The sequence below is a fragment of the Astatotilapia calliptera genome, chromosome 6 (assembly GCF_964374335.1).
Source record: "Astatotilapia calliptera chromosome 6, fAstCal68.1, whole genome shotgun sequence".
NCBI lineage: Eukaryota > Metazoa > Chordata > Actinopteri > Cichliformes > Cichlidae > Astatotilapia > Astatotilapia calliptera.
In genome coordinates, this window is record NC_137427.1 from 21,588,701 (window position 1) to 21,612,454 (window position 23,754).

A 23,754-nucleotide genomic window follows, 5' to 3' on the forward strand; every position below is an offset into this window, starting at 1 on the left:
TTGAAGAGTTTCTTTTCCCAAATATTCATTTTAAGTCATAAGGATGGTGGTTCTAACTGCCATTTGCACCCTTTGGCACAAACATGTACCAGATTTGGTTATATGTAAAATAAGGGAAAGATCCAAAAAGCAGTCGCTCCTCTTACTTGCACTCCAACGAACAGCTGACAGCCGAACTCCACATTCTACAGTGGAGGAACACTGATGTTTACTTCTCATAAATACTCCAGTGATGACACATTGTTTAGCAACATAATCTGAAAGCTTTTGTGGAAATCCAGAAGTGGAATATATAATCCAAACCAAAGATTGCAGATCAATTAGTTCCTGAAATGCAGTTTGCCAAGAGATGTTACTCAAGCTGACTTTTCATTCATCCATCAAAAGAAATCTGTCCACGTTTGGGAAATTTTACTTCACTCTTTCCAAGCAAGAAGTCCTTACTTTAAGCTATACGAGCCTTTTTCTAGACTCGAGTCAGTATCTTCGCAGTAAAACTGTTGGACAGGCAGTGAAGCCCCCAGAGGAAGGCAGAAAGCCGGGAAGCAGTGAAAAGTCCATGGACAACTTCCATCTTGATCACATTATGGTTTTTGCTGACGCTGAACGCTCAAGAGTCGGGGTGGTGTAAGAGGGGCTGGGTTTTCTTTTCTCCCGGCCCTCCCTTCTCTCCTCCGCTCTATCCTTTTTTCTCATCAGGTCCCCTCCCCGCTGGTTTTGACAGTGAGTCTGAGTCACATCTCAGGAGCCCCATCCCCCGTCTCACAGCTCTCGAAGCACACCATACACTCCACCCTCCTCTACTGTACACTCACTACTCGCTATTTCAGAAATATTGCTTCTCTTTTCAGGAGACATTTTCTTCATTCTTCTTTAGCTCCCTATTTCACCGAGCTGGGAAGGAGGAGTTGGCTTTGATTAGTAACAGACAGGCTGCTTCGTAAGACTTCGGGCTGCGAGCCAACTGAGATTGCTCTAATGTTTTGGCAGTCATATCTGCAGCAAATTTGTCATCTTGTAACTACAAGTATTCTTAGATAAAAATACTGGCACTCGTGAAAAAAATACAAGGCAAGATATCTTTATAGTTAATCTGGTTGGGGAGAGGTATTTAAAAATACACTAAAATGGTAAATCATATTTCAGCATTAAAACATACTTTATAATAATGGAGACGGCTTTAAAAGTGCTACGAACCTGACAATTTTCTTTTCAAGGAGATTAAGTGGGAAGAAAAAAAAATATTTAGGACCAAAATACCAGCAATTCATTTCCTAATATAGTAATTTCTCTGTGAAGCAATTTGCAGAAAGAAAGGGCAAAGCTGGCAATGACTGCTCTTCATATCACAAAGACCAACTGACATAATTTGTTTTTAAACCCATAGTGAAATTAGGATCATAGCACAAGCTGAATATTTCATTTGGAAAGCCCGGACCAGTTGAAAACCTCAAAACGTAAGTAATCTCCTAATTTCACTAAAAGTTCAGCTATGATCAGATTTATAATGAGTGTTTTTTGTGTTGGGTTTTTTTTTTTTTTGTTTCAGTTGGATCAGCTGCATACCAACAGGGACAGTCCAAGCACAAGAGAAAACTGGAATGAAGCCCCCTCCAACTATCTCTCTAACCCCAGCCTCTAACCTCTGGGTCATCCAGATGTGAGTTGAAGCTTTGGATGAGTCTTTTCTTAGGGGCTGCACTGGGAAACTGTGCACTACCATAAATGTTGCCTCTCCGGGGACACAGATGGTCGAACTCAAGGGCAAGCCATCCAAGTACAACAAGACTCTGCTGTTGCATGTCACATGATGCACTCTGCACTCTTACACCAAGTGCCATGTAATGAAATGCAGATTTTTTTTTCGGTTACAGAAGCTTCCATGTGGATACAGTTGGTGTTTGAAGTGCGGAGCCCGACACAGAGCATGACTCAGGCTATCCACTCATTATCTCCTGCGGACGTCCAATGCTGCTCTATAATTTAAAAGGCTATGCCTTCCCCTGCCAATCACACCATCTTGCTTGTCCTCAGGGCAACTGGTGTACGTCACAATCTGATACACCAGTGATACTGTGAAAACACATATTTAGGCAACAACATGTGCAAGAGAAGATGCCCATCAGCAATGTTTCTGTGTGTGCAGTTGTGTGTGAACTGGAAGAGCAGTGAAGCACTAAATGTGGGAGGTTAAAGCAAAATGTAGCTTTGATGTGAGTACAGATCTACAACTACTGTGGAAGTTCAGGGAGGGACTAAATACAAGAATGTGAACATACCAACCATGACGTAACAATATGTATGCTGACCTTCAGCTAGGAAACTGTTAGGAATGTTCTCCATTCATGAAGACAAAGCTTGCCAGCATGCCACCAATTAATATTTAACACTGAACACAAAATACAAGTAGGCAGATTTAAATGATGTACTTTGCAAAACATACATGAAAATACAGTATATAAAAACATTTCTACATTTCTAACACGCTTGAAAGCCAATATTTGGTATGACGACCTTTATTCTTCAACACAGTTGTTTTAGGCAGGCTTTCTTCTAATTTCTTTGAGAAGTCTTCAGGAGTAATTCTACAGGCTTCTGTGAAAGAAGCCTCTTCCCTATCAAGATGATCCCGTACTTCTTCAATAAATTCTGGGCTCTAGTCAGGCCTGATAATGTCCTTCTATCCAGATATGCTTTTACTGCATTGGCAGTGTGTTTGGGATCATTATTGTGCTGAACAAATGAAGCCATTGCCAATCAGAAGCTTTCTAGATAATATTGCAGGTGGATCAAAATCTGACAGTGCTTTACTGTATTCACAATTCCATCAAGAACTGTAGCTTCATTTGCTGAAATACAGCCCCAGTACATGACAGAGCCTCCACTGTTTTACACCCAGGCACCCACAGCTGACAGTCTCTCCTGACAGTCTCCCCTGACCAGCTACATATATATTGACGAGAATTTGAAAAAACAAAAATTGATTAATCACTCAATAAGACCCACTGATTTTCAATCCAGTTCTTATGTGATTTAGAATACCCCAGTCTTTTCTCCCTGTTTGTCTTCCTTAAGAATGGCTTCCTGACATCCAACCTTCCACTGAGACCATTTCTGATGAAGTTTTGGCAAACAGTAGATGAATCAGCTGAAGGGCCAGATGTATCTCTCATGTCCCATGTCTGGTCTTTGCTGGAGTTTTTCCAGTGACTTTTAGATGCTGTTCATCTGCTGCAGACATTTTTGTTTCTTTTTAGGTCTCCCTCTCCCTCCAAGCACTCTGAAATTGGATGATTCTTTTTTGTATCATTGTGTAGATATTTGGTCATAAATCACAAAGCCAGTTTAGCATTCAACTACATAAATAGAGACAATATTATGACACAAATCTATGACAATACCAGGACAGATCATTTGTTTTTAACTGATCTTTAGCAGGAAGCACAAAAAGGATATGAGATATTTCAGGGTTTTTTAATTGGACTTTCTTCATTTATATGGGCACAGCGGATTTATCCAAAGGATTCTGCAATATTTCAGTCTGGCTTTACCAACAGATCTGCCATCCATTAAGTCATGCCATAAGTCGTGTTTTTTATGGGAACATGTATTTGCCTTAGGAGTCACTGTTGCAAGTCAAACTCAAAGTCCCACACAAGAAAGGATGAGCATGACCATTTTTATAGGCATGCAATAGTGCGGGTCACAAGTCTGGATCAGTCACATACATGGATAAGAAAGGACCATTCATGATTCACCCTATAATCCCCCACTGTTCAACCCGTCAGATTCTTAAGTGGAGCAGCGAGGGCCCAGAGGAAACAACCCCACATTCCTCACTGATATAGTTTATTATTGGAAAAATAAGTCAGTCTAAATCATGTGCATTGAAGAACAGTGTTTGCCCATGTAGGAAAATCTAGGTGACGTTTGCAGAGAAGAAAAATACTGTCCCGCCCATAACTGAGTCATTTTCAGTGCTTTCATATACAAAGACGGCTTTGAGTAGATCTTGTTGCTCTTTTTTAGGGTTTCTTTAAATAACTTTAAAAAAAAAAAACACTGTACTTGCCTGGTAGTTATGAGAAGTTGTGAAAATTGATCTTAGGTTTATTAACACTAAAAATACAACAAAACAAAGTTTCTCATCAGATGATCTAAATATAACATCTGCAAACCACACCGAGCTCTTTGCAAATCTTTCCTGTCACTTGCTATGCCCTGTGGTTAACAACTCTTTTTGTCTACAGTCATGCTAGTCTAAATAACCGTGTTTGAGGGCTGGGTGGGAACTTGAGCAGTCACAGTATTCTTGAATGAAATATCTCAATGAATATGATGCAACTTAAGAGGTTTGCCTTGATGTTTTGATTTTAAAAACTGCTTTTGTTCATTTGTTGATTTTGACTTGCTTTGTTTATGTGGGTCTAACCTCAAAGACAATGTTGTGGGAGAAACCCAGAGGCCCACTGATCACAGGTCATAGTGTGACTCCAACCGTGGGAACAGGAAGTACAAGTTATTAAGAATACAGACCATAATAGGCTAAAATAATCTAATCTTCCTAGGGAAGGGGCTCTGTGTGTAAATGATGCAACTGAAGGACATTATAACTGTGCATGATGGCAGTTATATACGGTGTGGATGTATGCAACTGTAATAGACTACATTTGTTTTTCAAATCAAATGATGGGCTTTACATTTGTATGACAACAGTGGAAACAAAATCCTCACACACTCATAAAAGTCCCACCAGTGTTCACAGTGGACCATCCGGCCTTTCTTTTTTTGGTCTCTTGCATGGTAGAGCTTGGACAGCCAGCATTGTATTGCCATTTCAGAAGTCTCATTAAGAAGGCACCCCCCCACCTTAAAGAGGTCCCAGCAGATGGCTGCCCCTTCCTGAATCTGGTCTTCCTGGATGTTTCTTCCTGTTAAAAGGGAGTTTTTCCCTTCCCACTGTCACCAAGTGCTTGCTCATAGGAGGTCTGATTATTGAAGTGTTCTCTGTATTGTTGTAGGGGTGGTGAAGAGAAAGCTGAGCGTAAAAGCGTAGCTCTCAATTTACTGTTTAGTCTACTTTCCTACCCTCACCTATGGTCACGATCTTTGGTTAGTGACCAAAAGAACGAGATCACGGATACAAGCAGTGGAAATGAGCTTTCGCCGAAGGGTGGCTAGCCTCTCCCTTAGAGACAGGGTGAAGAGTTCAGCCATCTAGGAGGGGCTCGGAGAAGAGCCGCTGCTCCTCCACATAGAAAGGAACCAGTTGAGATGGTTCAGTCATCTTACCAGGATGCCTCCTGGGCGTCTCCTGGGTGAGGTGTGTGAGGGTATGTCCCGCTGGGAGGAGGCCCCGGGGCAGGCCCAAGACACTCTGGAGAGATTATATCTCTCAGCTGGCCTGGGAACACCTTGGTGTTCCCCGGAAAGGCTGAAGGAGGTGGCTTGGGAAAGGGAGGTCTGCGCTTCTCTGCTTAGGCTGCTGCCCCAAACCTGGCACTGGATAACCAGAAGAAAATGGATGGATGGATGGTATTGTAGGACATTTACCTTATGATATAAAGCATCTTGATGACTGTTGTTGTGATTTGCTGCTATATGAATAAAATTCAATTGAATTTATCAGAATTTTTCTGAGCTGAATTGAAGTGAATTGCACAGTAACTCACTCAGTCACTCACTCAGTCACTCATTCAGTCACTCATTCAGTCATGCTGGTTATGGTGTGTTGGCTTTGTCTCACTGTGCAAAACCAGGCTGATGGAGAGCAGACACACACTCCTGTGTAAATACATAAATAAATAAATTTGACTCTGACTGTCATTCACTGCATCATTCAAAAGCAGGAACCTGCAACGTGTGCTACCGTACCATAGTGGAATATTTATTTAGCCCCAATTCTTTTAAACAACACATATTTTCAAAATATTAAATATATAATAATATATAAATACTGGAGTTATGGCACATCTGGCCAAATAGGACTACCTGGAAGGGGGATTTGAGTCTTGCATGTATTGCTATGTTTGCTATGGGTGATTGTATTCTTAAAAAGCTACAGTTATATTTAAGTTCCTAATTATAATTGTTTACAATTATTCTATAAACCTTACATTGGCAGAAACAATAAATGCTCTATCTAGCTTCAGAGTATATGTAACCACAGCGAATGCTGAATTTCTTTTTTTCTTTACTTTCACAACTCGCAGTCTTTATATAAAGCCACTTTCAGCTGCTCCCTGACTACAAATGACTACAAATGCAAACAACTTATTCAAAACAAGATAGTGACAGCATCACAAACTGGCATCTTCCATTTCCCAGAAAGTCCCCTCCTAAAAAAACAGCAAACTTTTATTGGTGACCTCATTCTGGAGAAGCAGGCATACTGTAAACAAAAACAGCAGCCAAGAAAGCCATTTCAGTTTTTTTTATTTTATGAGGGGAAGTCCTAAACTATCCAAATAAAGGACTTAAAGAAGGAATTGTAATCTCCACAGAGACCTTTATGAAACTGTTACTTCTGATTGTGACCGTATGAGAGTTACTTGACACTCCTTCTAAAAAACAGCCTTTCTCTACTAAAGCTGATGTTGTTTACAGTTAGGAATGTGAATTTCTAACATCCTGTTTAGGCAGTAACTTTTTCATCTAAGGAAGGACAAAAAATAAGATACAACTTTTTATCTTGATGCTTGATGGCCCAGGTAAAGAAATCACAGAAAGTTGATTCTGTTCACTTGTGCTCTGCGTTTTGAGTGGGAGAAACGTTTCATCACTCATCCAAGTGAGCTCTTCAGTCACTAAAGAAGACTGAAGAAGAGGCTGTAGAAGTGAATGACTGACAAAATGTTTCTCCCACTGAAAAAACAATGTCCAGATGAAAAGAACCAACTTTCTGGGATACAACTTTTTAAGTAAAGGCAGACTATTCCAGTGGTTCCTGAACCACAGCTAGTGGGTCTGCATAGCATCTATTCATCGGTTTTCTTGCACTTGTCCATCACTAGGGCGCCATTCATTCCACCTAACACAAGGCACAAAGCAGGGTATACCCTGGACAGGTCGACAACCGTTCATGCTCACAATCATACCTAAGTACAATTTAGAATTGACAATTAATACTGTAAAAGGATCCCAAAACAACTAACGAGAGAAGCCATACAAGCATGGGGTAAACATGCAAAATCCCCACAGAAAGGTTTCAGCCAGGTAGTGAATCCAAACCCAAGACGTTCTTTCAGTGAGGCAATACAGTTAGGTTCCCCCTTGTCAGAGAGGAATGGATCAGGCCCCGCGCTGCACAGCTCTGTTTTGAAGTCGGAACTTTCAGCCAGATTACCTGTCAAATTGGTGTTAGTATTATGAGGCAGCAGAGAGGTCTTGTAAATTTCTCTCCCCTTAAAAAAGTCACTGGCCCCCAAAATTTTGGATCTCAACTTTATGGATCAAAGCCTGGTAAGGTGGTGATGACAGCTGGATTTGATCGGTACACTCTGGCTCAAACACATGCCTCAGAAGCGTATAAGCGTCTGCACCTCAGCATATTGTAACACCTCTGTAGCCTTAAAGTAGCACAAAGAAAGATGAATTCTTACATATACACAAGCTTATACGGTTCTGCAAACACACGGTCATGAGGACTTGCTAAAGTTTACCAGATTTATAAAATAAAAGTAAATCTGTCTGTTCTTGAATCATATTTATTTAAACAAGATACAGACAAGTGATAGAATTACTTTACTCGTCTTGGAAGACATTTTGAAATGTAAGCAATTTATCAACGCTTAGTAAAATGCACCAACCTTGCAGGATTCCTTACACAATCCCAAACTGGACAGTGTCTGCGAAGTGAGAAACTGAATATTTATCCTGAAGTCTTGTTGTTCATGAGGAATTACTCTGCATGCTGGACCAGACCCCGTGCAGTCCAAGTTAGTGAGGTACTACACCCTCCCACCCAGAATTCTGCTGAACATATGCAGCACTGGCATTAATTCATCCAGCTGAGAACCAGAAAAAACGTGTTGTCCTTGGACACTGTTGCCACAGCAGCATCAGCAGGAAATACTTCAGACCAAGAGTCAGAAAATGAGGGGCCAGGAGTCGTTTCATCATATGATGAGCGAGACCTCTGAGCAGCTATGTTTCCGCTCCGTGTTCATTTGTGTTTCAGTTCCAAGCGAAACCTCCCTGCATCTGCACCGGTGCTCTTACATACACTTGAAACTGCTATTCGGGTGTTCTGCAGGATCTGAATTAGCTTGCTTTTATTATATGCTGATTTTTACTGAGAATGAAGATTTGCCCCTGTGTTCATATGGACTTCAGAGTTACTAAAATATCTTTATGTGTGAAATTTTACTTTGCAGGAATGTTGAATTTGTCATTTAAGAAAGACTACTCCTACTCACAGTTACTTTTCCTTACAGTCTCCCACCTAGTGTGTTTATTGCAAAATCAGAAGCAAAGCATTTCTTCATCATGATATTGTGTGCGTTCAGTCCACTTGGAAGTCGTGTCTTCAAACCTTCACATTAAGACAGGAAACCTTTTGGGTAATACATTAAACTATGTTATTGTGAACTTGGGCATATTGTAAGCTGTTTGGTTATCAGCTTACAATATGCAAAAAAGTTCAAAGAAAACAAAAATATGACTCACAAAGGGGCAGATTTTCAGGACTACAAAAGTAGTGAAACAAAACACCTCAGACTCTACTGAACTACACCTTGCCCTTACTTGGACTAAATTAGCGTGCATCTGGGATGCTAATTTAGTCCAAGGGTTAGGGTAAGAGTTTGGCTAACCCAGTACAGTGTACAGTGATTCAATCTGAGTAGTCATGAGCTAGAAGGTCTACAAACACCCTATCCTCACATTTAAGCTGAGGCCAAAATTCAAGCGCTGGAGTACTCAAACAGAAGGACTGCAGGTGTTTGCCTGTAATTAATCAGGTAAATACAAGTTGATGGTCTTAATGGGATGACCTTTGCATTTCCTCAATATGTTACATACACATGCTACTTGATTCAGAGCACAAAAGTGAGCGAATTTACCGAGCCGAGCGAGATTGTGAGGTCCATTCGCCAGCTGTACAGACACTCCCTCCCTTCCCCGTCAGAGTGAAACTGCGCACACGACGTGCAGTGGGATAAGTAAACGTTTCAAGTGCTATACAAGCTCACTCATTTTTATACAGTCAAAGAACAGCTTTATCAGTAAATCACTCATTTTTATCACCTGAACATTAACTACCTTTGGAGGCTAAATACCAACCACAGAGGTGGCACACTTACCAGACCGGAAACACACCCGCGTAAGCTTAATTTTATTCTTCATTAAGCCTCAGCACTCATTTCAAAGATATATTTTGTACCACTAGGAAGCACGCGTTATTTGCTGCTATTAAGCTACTTTCATCCACTATTAATCACGACCACAAACAGCAGTTACGTCTTTACTCCAGCAAACGGCGCCAAATTCCACACAAGCCGCTGGCTTGCAAGCCGATGTGCTGCGTTCAGGCACAATGCGACAAATATAGATATTTTTAAGGATTTTTTGTTAATAAAATACCTATTTAGCATTCGTTAGTTTTACTAGATCAATGTGTTGTGGCTAATATTTTATAAGGTCCGGGGGTCCCCAGCTTAAAGTGTTCCTGGATAAGTAGTCAGTGGTCTTTCAGAAGAGTGTGCTTGGTGGTGATTCATGTTTCATGGCTGTGAATGTTTGGTCAACGGATCAAAAAAAAAGAATAGAAATTGAAAATTCAGGCTTGGACAAGTTCAAGTGTAGTGACTCGTCTACAAAAATGTCGTGCAAAAGCTCAAAAGCGTCAAGGACACCTTTCATTGTTGCTGCATTGCTAGCTCAGTATTTGGAGTATTTACAGTAGCCCCTAAACGTCGCATACAAAAAGTTGTCTTCTTCCGTGTTTACCTGTAAGTGGAAGGGCGTAAGTGGGTGTTAGCCAAAGGAAGGAAAATCCTGCAAACAAATTCGTGAATTTGCTTCATTGAGGTGGTTAGAGTGAATTAGTGTTTAAAGAGAACTGAACATGAGCCGAAGGAGTTAAGAAATTTAATAAAGTTTAGGCACTTCAAAGTTTTTTCTGTTGAAGTTGTGTACTCGTAGTTCGACGATGGGGTGTTGCGGGAGCACAGAGGTAAGTTAAGCTAAACCTAAGGGCGCTATGGCCGCTTTTAGTTTGAAAAGCCGAACAGCAAAGCTCGTTTAAAGCTCGTGCGCAGCGTTAACGTCACTCTTTGAGCAGCAGAAGCAGCTCTTTGTTTTTGTTACTTCGTCTGGTACCAACGAAGTCGCTAGTTTGCAGATTTTTGGGAGGGCAGTGAGGCAGGTACTTCTGGGCGCTCTCCACAGAAACTGAGTTTTAGGATAACTGTTATTTATGCCTTGGCAGAGTAAACGTGAATGGAAACCGCTGGAGGAGCACAGCTGCACGGATATCCCATGGCTCATCATATTTACACTCTTTTGCATTGGCATGGTAAGTCTTTAGGTGAATGAGAGCATAGGCGTGTGGGTGATTCTGCTGATATTTTAGCCACACGCCAATGCTACCTTTGAGAAAGTTGTGATATCTCCTTGTTTTTTTTTTTATCTAAAACTATTTTATGAGGTGTTGATCACACTTCGCGGTCCTTTACGGAGCCTGCTGTGTAGCTGTGTAATTGTACTTCTCCAATACTTAACAGGTCAGCAGCAACTCATCTAAAAGCAACATCAGTAAGAAACTTAATGAGTGCAGGGTTCATTGCAGGTCTTCTGCATTAACTCATGTCCCTTCTTTGTTGTGCTGGCCAGTTAGTGAGTTAGACAGCAGTGAAGTTGCTGCCTTTCATCAAATAGCTGCTAACCTTTGCAGTAACAGCACTGCTGTATATCCAGTTTGGCAAAAACAGTTTTTGCGAGCTTGAGATTCAGTGATACGATGATGGCTTTTGAGGCTGAGGTTTGTCGTGTTGTTGAACTGTGCCGTAAGAGGGATTTTTAACATTTAATAAACACTCACTCGTATAAATTTTGTGGCTATGTTGGTCAGATCTGAATATGTAAAAAAAACTCTGTTGTAAATTTAGAACATTTTCAAAAAGTTGAATCAGCATTCTTCAATAAAAAACATAAAGTTTTGCCATCATTAGCATTTATTACAGATTAGATTAGTTTTATTTAATGTGGGCGTACCATTAATAAATTCTATACTAATCTCATGATGATATCATCTTTGATCCGTGTCACCTGCAGGCATGTATTTGTGGCTATCCTATTGCCACCGGAGGTGCCGCCAGACTTGTTTTCGGATATGACAGCTATGGCAATACCTGTGGTAAGAATAACACCAAAATTGAGGGAGTTCCTCTTAGTGGCCGGGACATGACGGAAAACAAGTGAGTCTGATTGGTTACATATGACTTTGCATGCGGCATAGGTTTAGAGTGTTTTTACACTGTACTCATCATTTTCAGCTATGCAGACCCTTTGTTGCAACAGTCTAATTCTTAAGCTCTTTGCATTCCTTGATGAATAGTGTAGTTTATTAGCATACCTTCTTTCTGTATAATTTGCCCAAAGAAAGTCTTAGTTAATGAGATTTTTTTAAAATCACGATTTGTCTTTGAAGTCTTTGATTATATTTCGCGTTTTGGGGTGTAGTTTTCCATCAGCATGCAGCATGTGGGCCACATTTTACTGAAACAATGGGTCATGCTTTATTGATGGGCTGATTGCCCATGGAGGCTTTGAATAAAAGGCGTTTCTGCTACAAAGAAGGATCTGTCTGACAGAGTAGCAAATGTCACCATCTTTCATTTTCTCACCAGACAGAGAACTCCCAACTGGCATAATAATAACCAAACATGATATACAGATGAGGACAAAATTACTAGCCTGCCTCAAGATTTTCCAAGTCGCTGTTTTTTAAACAGACCAAGGGATTTTCAACATAGCGTTTCTAAACACACTAGTTTTATTTAGAATGCATTAATGATCTGTATTTGCACAAAATAACAGTGTTGTGCCAGGAAAAAAAACCAAAATGACCACGGTCAATATTTAGTCCTCCATCTATTTATTGACGTATAGCACAAACTATTGCTGTGCAATGATGTGCTTTAACTTTATAAAGCGCAAATTTGTAAAATCAAGTTCTAAGAGAAAATCATGATTTATGAACAGTACACAACCTAACCAAGGATTTGAGCTGGCACTTGAGAAAATATGCTAAAAACAAATAAAATCAATTTAGACTGTAGAAGAAGAATTGATACTAAAGGAGCAGGAGATGGATATACAAAGTTATCACAGTTTTTCCAAGTGTAAAGAACTGGAGTGAAAAGGATCATCAAGAAATTGAGAGAGAGCCACACAGTACTGAAGAAACCTGGCAAAGGTAAGAAAACAAAAGCTTTCAAAGACTCTGGAAAGAAAACCATTGAGAGCTGTGTCTAAAGACCCCAGAACAACTGCCAAGACACTGAATGACTTGGCCAAGCTGGGAATCGTAGCCTCAAAGAAGACAATCTCCAGAACTCTGGCCTGCAAGGCTGCAGACCAAGAAAAATGTCTGCAGAAGAGACGCCTTTAAGCCAGATTGAAGCACATTAAAGACAACCCAGTGAAAGATTAAGCATACTAGAAGTGGGTCCTTTGGTCAGATGAGATGAAACTAGAGCTCTTTGGTTATAAAAACTCTCCTTATGTTTGGAGAAAGGAGAAAGAGGCATTAAACCCAAATGCTGTGGAATGCTTTCAGCACAACAACAACCCAAAACGTACGTTGCTCCTGATGAAGAACTACCTCCAGACGAAAGTGAAAGTTATGGACTAGCTGTACAAAGCTCTGACTTTAATCCCATTCCAAATCAGTGGAATGAACTGAAGTCCTACCTCCATCAAATCTGGAGGGATTGAGAGATTTGCCAAAGAAGAATGGGCTGGGATTGCTCAGGAGACGTGTGAGAGTGTCAAAAACTATGACTATGATCTGCAGGAAAGGACACACAACCGACTATTAGCATCTATTAGCATTTTGACTCTTAGTTAGTTACTTTCTTATTTAGTTAGTTTCATTTTTGTGAAATAATTGTGTTCCTATGTGTAAAGCAAAATCATTTAAAAATCTAAAATGAAAGTAGGATGTTCAAAAAAGTAGTTTAAAAATTCCTTGCTCCGTTCAACAGCTCATGGGAAATGTTTTAAAAAGGAAAATTTCATAGTGGGGCTAATATTTCTGTCCTCATCTTAACAGATAGGGTGATATTTTTTTGTCGTTTTGAAGTAAAGGGCAGGAAGTATTTGGTATCAGATGGGCAATAAATCAAATTGTTCTTCCTTTTTTAGGTTTGTTTTCTTTCTCGATCCTTGCAACATTGACTTAATAAACAGGAAGATCAAGTCCATTGCTTTGTGTGTTTCCAAGTGTCCATCTACTGAGCTGACGACATACTCTGATTTAAAGCAGTTTGCGTTGAATAATGGTGAGAAATTTCAGAAGTGCAAGTATTTTACAGAAACGATTGCTCACCAACATCCTTATAATTGTATGTTGAAGCATTTTGCCAAGTTGAACATGTGATATATTTTTTTCTTTCTGTTAGGCTCGAATCTCTGCTCCTATGATCTTACTCCTACAAGATACACAAGCTATTCATCAGAAAAATCAACCAAGTGTCCAAAGCTGCCTGTTCCACCAAGGTTATCTATCTATCTATCTAGAGATATAGTTCTTTCATTAGTTTTAAATTAATTCATTAATTCTCCTGTACTCTTATTAGCTTAAATACATTCCAGGACCAACAGAAAAATGGTTTTCCACAATTTATCATTTATTTCTTGGAGACCTAGTCATTAGAAATGAATAAAAATCTGTGTTCTGTGTCTTTTTGCTCTTTGCAGTAAATCTGTCCTGCTTTTCCGGCGTTGTATTCCTACGGATATCAGCTGCTACACTCAGTTCGCCAAAGCTTTTATGACATTTGTCAGCGACAACACTGTGTTGCAGCGTGTCATCTCTGGGGTGATGGCCAGCAAAGAGATCATCATAGGACTTTGCATTCTGGCTTTAGGTATAACTCCAGCTTGCAGTATGAGATTTGCTTTTATGATTTCTGCTGCCCCTCTTGCACAGCTCGAATTTCTCACGAGGAGTCAGTAAGAAGGAAACCATTGGAAGGGATGCTATTTTTGTCCTGAAAAAACAGGAAATGTTTGAGCGGTTACAGTCGTCGTATCCACTCAAGTTCTGCCCGCAAGCTTTAATTTAAGGTCTGCTTTAACTCATCCCCATGAGACAGAGCTGATCTCATGTCAGCTTCAGACGTCTTTCATCTCAGTTATTTGATGTGCCTCGTTCTGGGGTTTTGGTTTTCAGTGCTACAGGACAGACTTTTTCATGTGATTCAGATTCAGAGCGACTTTCTCTACAATAATAATAATAATAATAATGATTCCTGACAAATAGCCCTCAAATAGTTTTGTAACAGTTGGACAAATATTTGAAACTTACAGATTTAAAAAAAACAACAGATACAGAAGGAAAAACAGTGATTTGCAATAGTATGTAGAGTGGATGTAGCCACATTGCTAAGGCTGTGATTAACATTTGAGTCTTAAGCCTAATTTCTTTATATTTTGCTTCCAGACCTCCTTGTATTTTTTTAAGTGATCTTGAGCAGTGGTTCTCCAGGCTTTCTGGGGGGGTTTTTTTTTCAAAGCTTTTCTTTGGACATTGGCTGCTTTTTCCCACATTTTCACTCCAGCTCTTGTACCTGACCATTTTCAGTAATATTTTCTTTTTGGTGAGCTGCTTAAAACTGACCTACAAATCATTCCAGTGCAAAAGCAGCACCTAACTCAAGGGCTTTCCAGTGTTGTGTCTACACATACAAAACCAATTTTCTAACTGTAGCTTTAAAACCACTGACCTTCTGACTTGTGGATGACCCTGTCTGTCCCATGAGCCACAGGTGCACCGATCAGCTTGTTGCAGAAATACGCAATTTGTTCCTGTTTCTTTAGTTGAATCAAAGAAAAATGCCACATATAACAAAGTCTGACAGATATAAAATAGTATAGAAAGAAAAGGGAGCAAAAAGCAGCCAACATTCAAAGGAACAGCTTTGAATATCCTCTAAGAACCCTGGAGAACTATTCACTTTGGCCTGTGATGCTCCTGATAACCATGCCTCTGCTGTCTATCACAGTGCTCCTTATTCCTCTATAGCCAGTAGCTATGTTTATGTTGTTTTACATTTAGTTTAACTTTCAGTTTGGTTTGTGTTTTAAAATTATAAGTTTTCATTAGTTAGGTTAAATAGCTTTTTTAAAATTATGTCGTGTCTTTTTTCAGAAGAGATAAAATACAAAATGTTTGTTTTTGTTCAACCTAATTTTCTCATGCTTGGTTTATGGTTTATAACATGGAGGGAAAAATGTTTTTGATATGCCATGTGTCTGAACCGTGACCAGCAATATCCCAAACAACTAAAAAAAAAGTTTTTTTGTATTATAAAACTATACATGCTGCATTTCCGTGTTAGTTAGGCTGCAGATATTTAGGCATTTCTCTTGTTAACATTGTTTTCTGTACTCACGTGATGTCGTCTGTTATTTCTCTGATGCAGTTCTCTCTTTGATCATGATGGTCGTCATTCGTTACATCTCCCAATTGCTGGTGTGGATTCTCACAGTTCTGGTGATCATCGGCTCCACAGGTAACATCTTTTAATCCGACGCTCTGAGTCACAGCAACAGAACATTATAGTTTATCTGCTTTAAAAAAAAAAGAAGCAACATTTACGTGGGTATGATCTTTTACAGGTGGGACGGGCGTTCTGTGGTGGTTCTACGTAGACCACAGAAAGGCTCTCAACAGTAACACCACATCAGTGTTTGGAAAAGAAGTGGCATCGGATAATGTTAAGGCTTTGCTTTTCTATGCCATTGGTGCTACTATTTTCACGGTAGGTACACATACGTGGATGCTTTGCTATATATTTACAGTTTAAGAAATGCAGTGATTCAGAAGAATGAAATATATACAGTGGGGCAAAAAAGTATTTAGTCAGCCACCGATTGTGCAAGTTCCCCCACTTAAAATGATGACAGAGGTCAGTAATTTGCACCAGAGGTACACTTCAACTGTGAGAGACAGAATGTGAAAAAAAAATCCATGAATCCACATGGTAGGATTTGTAAAGAATTTATTCGTAAATTAGGGTGGAAAATAAGTATTTGGTCACCTCAAATAAGGAAAATCTCTGGCTCTCACAGACCTGTAACGTCTTCTGTAAGAAGCTTTTCTGTCCCCCACTCGTTACCTGTATGAATGGCACCTGTTTGAACTCATCATCTGTATAAAAGACACCTGTCCACAGCCTCAAACAGTCAGACTCCAAACTCCGCCATGGCCAAGACCAAAGAGCTTTCGAAGGACACCAGGAAAAGTATTGTAGACCTGCACCAGACTGGGAAGAGTGAATCTACAATAGGCAAGCAGCTTGGTGTGAAAAAAATCAACTGTGGGAGCAATCATCAGAAAATGGAAGACATACAAGACCACTGATAATTTCCCTCGATCTGGGGCTCCACGCAAGATCTCATCCCGTGGGGTCAAAATGATCATGAGAACGGTGAGCAAAGATCCCAGAACCACACGGGGGGACCTGGTGAATGACCTGCAGAGAGCTGGGACCAAAGTAACAAAGGTCACCATCAGTAACACACTACAACGGCAGGGAATCAAATCCCGCAGTGCCAGACGTGTTCCGCTGCTGAAGCCAGTGCATGTCCAGGCCCGTCTGAAGTTTGCCAGAGAGCACATGGATGATACAGCAGAGGATTGGGAGAATGTCATGTGGTCAGATGAAACCAAAGTAGAACTTTTTGGTATAAACTCAACTCGTCGTGTTTGGAGGAAGAAGAATACTGAGTTGCATCCCAAGAACACCATACCTACTGTGAAGCATGGGGGTGGAAACATCATGCTATGGGGCTGTTTTTCTGCCAAGGGGACAGGACGACTGATCCGTGTTAAGGACAGAATGAATGGGGCCATGTATCGTGAGATTTTGAGCCAAAACCTCCTTCCATCAGTGAGAACTTTGAAGATGAAACGAGGCTGGGTCTTCCAACATGACAATGATCCAAAACACACCACCCGGGCAACAAAGGAGTGGCTCCGTAAAAAGCATTTGAAAGTCCTGGAGTGGCCTAGCCAGTCTCCAGACCTCAACCCCATAGAAAATCTGTGGCGGGAGTTGAAAGTCCGTGTTGCTCGGCGACAGCCCCAAAACATCACTGCTCTCGAGAAGATCTGCATGGAGGAATGGGCCAAAATACCAGCTACTGTGTGTGCAAACCTGGTAAAGACCTATAGTAAACGTTTGACCTCTGTTATTGCCAACAAAGGTTATGTTACAAAGTATTGAGTTGTATTTTTGTTATTGACCAAATACTTATTTTCCACCCTGATTTACGAATAAATTCTTTACAAATCCTACCATGTGGATTCATGGATTTTTTTTCACATTCTGTCTCTCACAGTTGAAGTGTACCTCTGGTGCAAATTACTGACCTCTGTCATCATTTTAGGTGGGGGAACTTGCACAATCGGTGGCTGACTAAATACTTTTTTGCCCCACTGTACATGTAACATTGTAACATGTTTCTGCTGGTATTAGAGAGAAAAAAATCACAATTATCATCAAACTGAACACCTCCACTGAACTTGTGAAACGCTTCAGGTTGTTCTCCTGCTGGTGATGTTCTTCATGAGGAAGCGTGTGGCTCTCACCATCTCCCTGTTCCATGTGGCGGGTAAGGTGTTCATCCATCTTCCCCTGCTGGTCCTGCAGCCTTTCTGGACTTTCCTTTGCCTCATACTCTTCTGGATCTACTGGATTGGTGTGCTTCTCTTCCTCGGGACAACAGGTTAGAAGAAAGGCCTATCGGAGACCACAGTTTTAGTTTCTTTTTTATGTGTCTGTTTGTCATTATTGAGAATTCTTTGAGTTGCTGTTTGCTTCAGTTTGTGTATTGACATTGCAATGCACCAGTTTTTTTTTTCTAGCGTCAGATGAGTTCAAGCAAGCGGAATATTAATTGTCGCATTGTGACATTTTGTCTTTGTTTTGTGGCATGACTGCACTCCCACATTCGGAGTCTTGTGCAAGTCTCGTGATGTGGGAGAACGGACAAAGAAAGAACCACTTCTTCCTTCTCCTCATTCTCTTTTTCACAGCGGATTTTAAATAGTATTTAAATGAAAGGTCAGCACAAGAGCAGCAATTCAGTTGATTTCAGTTTGCACAATTTAAAAGTACACACACAAGACAAATAACATACTGTGAAGGAGTAATAAAATAATCCAGTGGCTTTATCTGAAAGTCTTTTGTACTCCTAGTAATGTCAAACTAGGAGTACAAAAGTTTTGTGAATGATCCTCAGTAAGTGTACATTAATAAAGGAGCATTAGTTGGTACACATGGGTTCATAGCTGTCCAGCAGAAATGAGACACATCTCTATGAATGATGTTTTAAAAGTGGTTACAAAGTATTTTAAATACTGCTTGTAACTTTTAAGTGGAATGTGTTTTTAATAAATCAGAGGGAAACAGTTTATAATTTAGGACTCTTAAATCTTCTAGAAAAAAAATCTAGAAAATAGATCTCTGGAAGTAAGGAATTTAGGGAAAGAATGATGTGACACTTGACAAGCAAGTAAGAACGTAGCTGTGTGGTAAAATGGTGAAGTCTTGAATTGTTTTATTTGGCAATTACCAAAATCATTGCCTATGTTTCCGTTGGGGATAATCCACCAATAGTCTCAAGCTCTTTAATCAAAATGAAATTCTTAATGCTAAAATCTAATTCCTGTGGTTTTAATTGCAGCTGCTCAGTGGCTTTGTGTCTTTTACAGTAAAGTAGGCTGTTACATGCATGACATCACTGTGTGGCTTTCATTTCTGTTGTAGTTACTAGCATTTCATATGCATATCATTGAATCAAACCTGCATCTTATTAAACTCCAGTGATTGGCTGGCAGCAAAATGAATGAAAAAACTGCAACATTCATATTAAAGCAACTGAAAGTCATGCTGGGTTTTTGTTTTTGTTTTCCCCTCATAGGAACACCAGTAAAAAACAATTCTACAGGTGTGGTTGGGTATGAAATGCAAGGGCCTCTCCAGTTCCTGGTGTGGTATCACGTCGTGGGTCTCATCTGGATCAGTGAGTTCATCCTTGCCTTCCAGCAGATGACTATTGCTGGAGCTGTGGTCACCTACTATTTCACAAGGTACAAAAGAAGTAACAGACAGCACTTTGGGTTTAATCTCACTAGATGCTTAATGCTGCATTAGCTGATTGTAAGGTTCTTCTGTATTTGTTTAACTTAAGGAACAAGTCCCAGATGCCAGCAACTCCTATCATTTCCTCTATGGCACGTACTATCCGCTACCACCTGGGTACTTTGGCCAAAGGCTCCTTCATCATCACACTTGTTAAGATCCCTCGTCTAATCCTGACATACATCCACAGTCAGCTCAAAGGAAAGGTGAGCTTTAAAAGTCATGTTTAAAGCTCTTAAATTATATTATAATACATATTCTAAAACTTTTCATCTTTGTACATGGATTGCATTTTGTTTTTGTCTGTTTTTTAATAGGAAAATGCCTGTGCCCGTTGCATGGTAAAAGCCTGTGTCTGCTGTCTGTGGTGCCTTGAGAAGTGTTTAGCATACTTGAATCAAGTAAGAAGTCACATTTTAATGAACTGTATGTTGTGTGTAGATTATCCCAAGTATTTACCGTCTGCATTTCAATGTCAAATGATTTCAGAACGCTTACACAGCCACAGCCATCAACAGCACAAGTTTTTGCACCTCAGCTCGTGAAGCTTTCCTTATCCTGGTGGAGAACGCACTCAGAGTAGCCGCCATTAACACTGTCGGCGACTTTGTCCTCTTCTTGGGAAAGGTACCAAATGTATCAAATAACTAAGTTTGAAAGCTGACGTTATCAACACATGTCAACATGTCTGTGTTTTCATAACTTGTTTGCTCTGCCCCCACGTTGCCTAGACGTACATTTTTGGTCCACTTTAATACTTGTTGAGGTGTGTTTTCTAACCAGCTGTGTGTCTTCATTCTCAGATTCTTATCGTCTCCTGCACAGCTTTTGCCGGCGTTCTGGCTCTGAACTACCAGAGGGACTACACGGTGTGGGTGCTGCCTCTTCTCATCGTCTGTGTCTTTGCCTTCCTGGTGGCCCATTGCTTCCTTTCTGTGTTTGAAAATGTGGTCGATGTCCTATTTCTGTGCTTCGCTGTGGACACAAAGTATAATGATGGCAGCCCTGGGCGAGAGTACTACATGGACAAGGCGTTAATGGTGAGATGAGGGATTGTCCTTTATCTGAGGTCCTTTTTTATTTTATTTGAGAATATGAAGTAACAGAAGACTGGAGACATTCTGTGCTCATGTCAAAATAGGCAGGAGGTTAAGGTGTATAGCAAACCTTTGCAATTGTTCTGTCTCTCTAAAATAGACAGGTAGCCAATCATGCTTATATTCACACCTACGACCAATTTAGACCCACCAGTTAAACCAACATGTTTGTCTTTGGACTGTGGGAGGAAGCCGGAGCGTCCAGAGAGAACCAAGGCATGGGGAGAACATGCAATCCACAAAATACTTTTTTTCTTTTTTAGAAAAGTTATCTTTGATTGATATTGGCAGTTCAGATACTGTTTACCCAAAACACTTAACAACCCCCCAAACAAAACTGGCCTTCTACTCCTGGACTCCATGGAAAGACATTTCTCCTGCCACTTAATCCCTCTAACCCTACATGGCGTTTTGTAAAAATTACTATATTGTTTTACTTGAATATGTGAATAAGATTAAAAACTTCTAATTACTAATATTGATTTCTTAGACATTTTCTTTTAAATTTATAACTTTTTGGCTTTGAGTCGCAGTGTTTGCTCAAATGTTTTCTCATTTGCTTTTTAACCTTGCAAGAAGATTATTTTGACCTAAGAGTTAAATCATTTTTGTATAACTCTTTGTTCCCCTTTTCAGGAATTTGTTGAAAACAGTAAAAAAATGGGTTGGAAAAAGCCAGATGATGGAGATGGTCGTGAGATGAAGCCCATGGTGAGCTGAAAATTTGTTTACAATCCTGGAACGAAAGATCCAATAAGTAAATAAGCTAACCACTGCTGTAGGTTTGGGTTTTGCATGCCAGATGATGTAAAAGTGGAGTGTTTTTGTTTGCTTTTCTTGCAGGCACGTGGGACTTCAGCTTGATACTGTGTCAAACATCTAAAACCACATCTCCAATTTTTAACTCAGAGGTTGCCAGCGTCACACTGCAGGGACATCCACCAGATAGATAACAACTGACTTTGTACAGAAGTTTTACATAGTTTTGCAGAAGATGTTTCTTAATGTTTATTTTTCAAAAAGATTGTATGAGAATGTAAAGTTTGCCTCTAATGTAACATGTTTATTTGGGTTTATGTTTTTGTTATTAATAATAGGATGGCTTTTTTTCCCTCACATATGTGGGTTTCCCTTGTGGAATTTTAAGTAATATGATGGTTTAACGTGTTTGATAAAAAACAGCTACCATTTGGATGTTTGAGTGTACCTTTTTAAACTGGTGGCTAACTATGTTACAATGCATAAACTGTTCATGATGTTTGTGACTTATTAAATTTTATACCAAAATAACACAGCAGAGTTTTATTTATCTATTTTATCTGTTTATTTATTGTTTTTTTTTTTTGTTGCCCACAACCACAGGACTAAATCAAATGTTGATCAGCTCATCAGCCACAATCACTTGCAGGCAACCTTTGTGATTGTCAGCTTAATCAGTCAGTTCAAGTGAAAAGAAGTAACAAATGAAGATGATCAATTTTAAACTTGTCCTTTAGAGGAGAGCTCATTTGTTGTGGTTGTAAATGAGTGTTATCAATAGATGGCATCATGGGAAACATTTAGGAAATAGCACTTAATAATGCTCATAGATATCGGGAGCTGTCACAGTAAGTCCAAATTCTGTACTATGGAATAGTTAGCGTCGATCCATGTTTAAAAATCGTGTCAGACTATCACATTCATTTTCCCAAATCTTGAACACTCCTGGTGTTGGCTGTTCATGTACAAGAATGTTCCAGACGGACAAAAAAAAGGTGACAAGTTCATTCAAGTGTTAAATAAAAGATTTCTTATTTGTATTCATTTTATATTTGGGCTTTAAAAGAAAACACAATTTATACAGTTTTACTCATTTACCTTCTGTTGTCAACATTTGCAGTTCCATCAATTAAAGAGTATTCTATAAAACAGTAACGAACCGCTAACAAAGGGCCAAACAATCAGCTGTAGTTTCTAACTTTCATCACCAGAGGGCAGCAAATTTCTTAAAATGATTGCATCTCAGTTGTAAATACAGTGTAAGATGCTACCATAACCCTCCTAATATAGGAAAATTACACTACTGAGACAAAATTCTTGAACTACCCCTTATTTTTTCATATTTTACAAGGAAAATGTAAATTAGGTGCAGCAGTTTATTGAAGCAATTATACAAATATACACAGAAATACAGTATATGAGGGAAAAATGGTTTGTACAGTTCTAAAAAAATTGAACATCAGTATTTGTATGACTATTCTGTAACATAGCCTTTAACTCTCAGGCAAGCTTCTTGTAATTTCATCTCATGTCTTCAGGAATAGTTCAATGGATTTTGACAAAATCCCCAACACCCCTGGCTGAAATCCAAACCATGACAGAGCCTCCACCAGGTTTTACAGATAGTACACACTCACTGTTTCACCTCTGTCCTGACTTTGTCTCTACAGACGGAATCAAACCAGTCATCAATCAAATCAAGTTTGGATTGATCACTCCATAAGACTTGTGTAATTTGGCACACCTGAGTCTTTTCTCCTTGTTTTACTTCGTAAGATCAGCTTCTTGACAGCCATGCTTCCACTGAGACCAACCAAGCAGATGGATCAACTAAAGGGTCAGATACATCTGACCTGATACATCGGGTCCTGTGTCAGGTCTTTGCTGTCAGCCCCCACTTTCTTAAGGACATGACTTTCAGGCACTGTTCGTCTGCTCTAGGTATTTGTTTTCAGGCCTGCTGCTTCTTTGGCCTCCACTTGTCCAGTTTCCTCATTTTTTTGACGACACTGCGTACCATACAGAGATATGACACGTTTTCATCACTGGTTGATGCCTTGTGTTAGGGGACCTTGTTTGCTTGAATGATTTATTGGTCAGTGTTAGGTGTCCTCAGATCCACTTAGAGAAAAAAAGATTAATATTTTGATTTCTCATAAAGTGATAAAATATTTAGTAACTTTAAATTAAACATATTTAATTTGTTACTAATCTGTAACTAATCATGTGTCACTATTTATTGTATTTTGTATTATAATTTATGTATTTCTACATGTTCATGTATCAAAATGTAGTTTAAAATGAGTAGCCAATTAGATTTTTTTTTATCCCAGATTTTTAACTTTGCAGGTAAATTATGACACTTTGTTGATTAGAAATATTTGTGATCACCATGGAAGCAGACTATCCTGCCATAAATCTGCTTATTAGTCCTCCTCCTATTGATGTATAGATTACATGTCCTCCAATTGAGTGCTGAACAGCCAAGAATCAAACCACTAAGCAGTTAGAAGTTATTGATG

The 23,754-nt window shown here is 39.6% G+C and overlaps 2 protein-coding genes across 2 annotated transcripts in view; one reads left to right on the plus strand and one right to left on the minus strand.

Moving 5' to 3' along the window:
* dlc1 (DLC1 Rho GTPase activating protein) overlaps window positions 1-280 on the minus strand; it is an 85,015-nt gene extending 84,735 nt beyond the window's left edge. Inside the window, exon 1 of the mRNA XM_080302956.1 lies at window positions 147-280. The gene's annotated coding sequence lies outside the window, so the exon portion shown is untranslated. The remainder of the gene's footprint in view (window positions 1-146) is intronic.
* Window positions 281-9,916: 9,636 nt separating this feature from the next.
* slc44a1a (solute carrier family 44 member 1a) lies at window positions 9,917-21,763 on the plus strand. Its single transcript, XM_026171073.2, has 16 exons — window positions 9,917-10,174; window positions 10,430-10,516; window positions 11,275-11,417; window positions 13,369-13,505; window positions 13,626-13,722; window positions 13,924-14,093; window positions 15,651-15,740; window positions 15,847-15,989; window positions 17,772-17,958; window positions 19,156-19,324; window positions 19,426-19,582; window positions 19,694-19,777; window positions 19,866-20,003; window positions 20,180-20,416; window positions 21,110-21,184; window positions 21,317-21,763. Exons 1-16 carry the CDS (start codon window positions 10,151-10,153, stop codon window positions 21,335-21,337), a joined length of 1,959 nt encoding a protein of 652 aa, XP_026026858.2. The 5' UTR covers window positions 9,917-10,150; the 3' UTR covers window positions 21,338-21,763.
* Window positions 21,764-23,754: the final 1,991 nt, after the last annotated feature.

Coding starts and splice junctions, on each gene's coding strand:
- slc44a1a (XM_026171073.2), top strand. CDS start 10,151: ATGGGGTGTTGCGGGAGCACAGAG. Junction 13,506..13,625: donor GCAGTTTGCGTTGAATAATG/GTGAGAAATTTC, acceptor TCTTTCTGTTAG/GCTCGAATCTCTGCTCCTAT. Junction 17,959..19,155: donor TCTCTTCCTCGGGACAACAG/GTTAGAAGAAAG, acceptor TTCCCCTCATAG/GAACACCAGTAAAAAACAAT.